The sequence below is a fragment of the Cynara cardunculus genome, unplaced genomic scaffold (assembly GCF_001531365.2).
Source record: "Cynara cardunculus var. scolymus isolate 2C unplaced genomic scaffold, CcrdV1 Un_Scaffold_9709, whole genome shotgun sequence".
NCBI lineage: Eukaryota > Viridiplantae > Streptophyta > Magnoliopsida > Asterales > Asteraceae > Cynara > Cynara cardunculus.
The window spans coordinates 1-1,487 of NW_020205199.1; the positions used below are offsets into that span (position 1 = coordinate 1).

A 1,487-nucleotide genomic window follows, 5' to 3' on the forward strand; every position below is an offset into this window, starting at 1 on the left:
TACCAAGGAAATTTTCAAAATGAGAGACAAAAAGGTTGGGGACCTCATCATTAGAAACCCAGAGACCGTCAGTATTTTGAATGGTATCAATGTGATTCTTGCTGATACGACTCTTGACCGACTTATGAAAGAAAGAAGAATTTCGGTCTCCCTCACGGAGCCAGTTGATCTTGGCTTTTTGCTTCAGGAACCGCTCCTCATCAAGACAGGCACTATTGTAGGCAGATAAGTACCCACAGTGTTCCTCTCGGAGGGCCCCATTTTCAGGGTCCCTATCCAGCGCAATCTGGACCCTGTCAAGCTCAAGCCGTAACTTAGTAACTTTAGAATGAAGATTACCCTGATCACTAAGCATCTTACGGAGGGGCCCTTTGAGATTTTTAAGATTTTGAGAGATCTTATACATCTCACGACCAACAAGATCAGGGTGCCAATGAGAAGACACAACATTCAGAAAAGGCTCTTTATACGTAAGAAGGTTGGGGAACTTGAAAGGTTTGGGTTTACGAGGAGAGGTAGAAGGAAGAGTAAGAACAGCGGGGCTATGATCCGAAGACCGATAGGGAAGAAAGACAACAGAAGCAGAAGGAAAACGAGCAAGGGAATGAGAATTGCCCAAGACACGGTCAATCTTTTTAAGAAGACCTCCCGTACCGTTGGGGTTTTTAGTCCAAGTAAAGAACAGACCCTTGAAATTGACATCCTCCACCTCAGGGTGTCGGACACATTGACGAAAATCATCCATACCTCGATTAGGGCCCGATATGCCAGAGGGTTTAGGGTTTAGGGTTTAGGGTTTAGGGTTTAGGGTTTAGGGTTTAGGGTTTAGGGTTTTTTTTTTGATAGAGAGGGGGGTGACCCCTCCAGATCTAGAAAAAAACACTTAAACGCTAAAAAGCAAGACAAAATACGCGCTCGGGTGGGGGCGAACCACAATCCACCAGAAAACCAAGGCACCCGGAGAAAAAGAAGGAGGAAGAAAGGAAAGAAGAAAGACGAGAGGAAGAGAAAGAGAGAAAAGAGAAACAGAGAGAGGGGAAGAAACGAAAAGAGAGAAGAAGAGGGGGAGAAAGAGAAAGAGAGAGAAACCGACCACAAGGGAAGGGCCCAGCCAAGGCAAGACCGGGAAACAACGGGGAACACCACAAGAGCAAGAGAAGGGGCCTAACAAAGGCACACCCTAGACCGCACCAAGGAAACCGGGAGAGCAACGGAGCTCACAAGACCAGAAAAAACAGCAGCACACAAAGAAAGAGAGCTAAGGGAGATTCCAGGCAAGCCTAGCTCGGGCAACATTAGGAGAGGGCTTGAGGGTCAGGCTAAGAAGCCTGGACCGGACATCGTCGGTAATCGTCTTAACCACCATAATATACGATCTTCTTTTATTTTTGAAGATGCGATTATTCCTTTCCTGCCACAGGTGGTAGACAGTTCCAGCTAGCACTAATCTGCGAATAATAGACCAGACGGTCTTTCCATTGGTAGCT

At 46.5% G+C, this 1,487-nt stretch overlaps 1 protein-coding gene across 1 annotated transcript; it reads right to left on the reverse strand.

Annotated features, from left to right (window-relative positions):
* Positions 1-43: 43 nt before the first annotated feature.
* LOC112505317 lies at positions 44-745 on the reverse strand (the record flags this gene model as incomplete). Its single annotated transcript, XM_025109243.1, has 1 exon — positions 44-745. A coding segment is annotated over exon 1 (702 nt), but the record flags the coding sequence as incomplete, so codon positions are not given.
* Between the last annotated feature and the right edge of the window lie 742 nt (positions 746-1,487).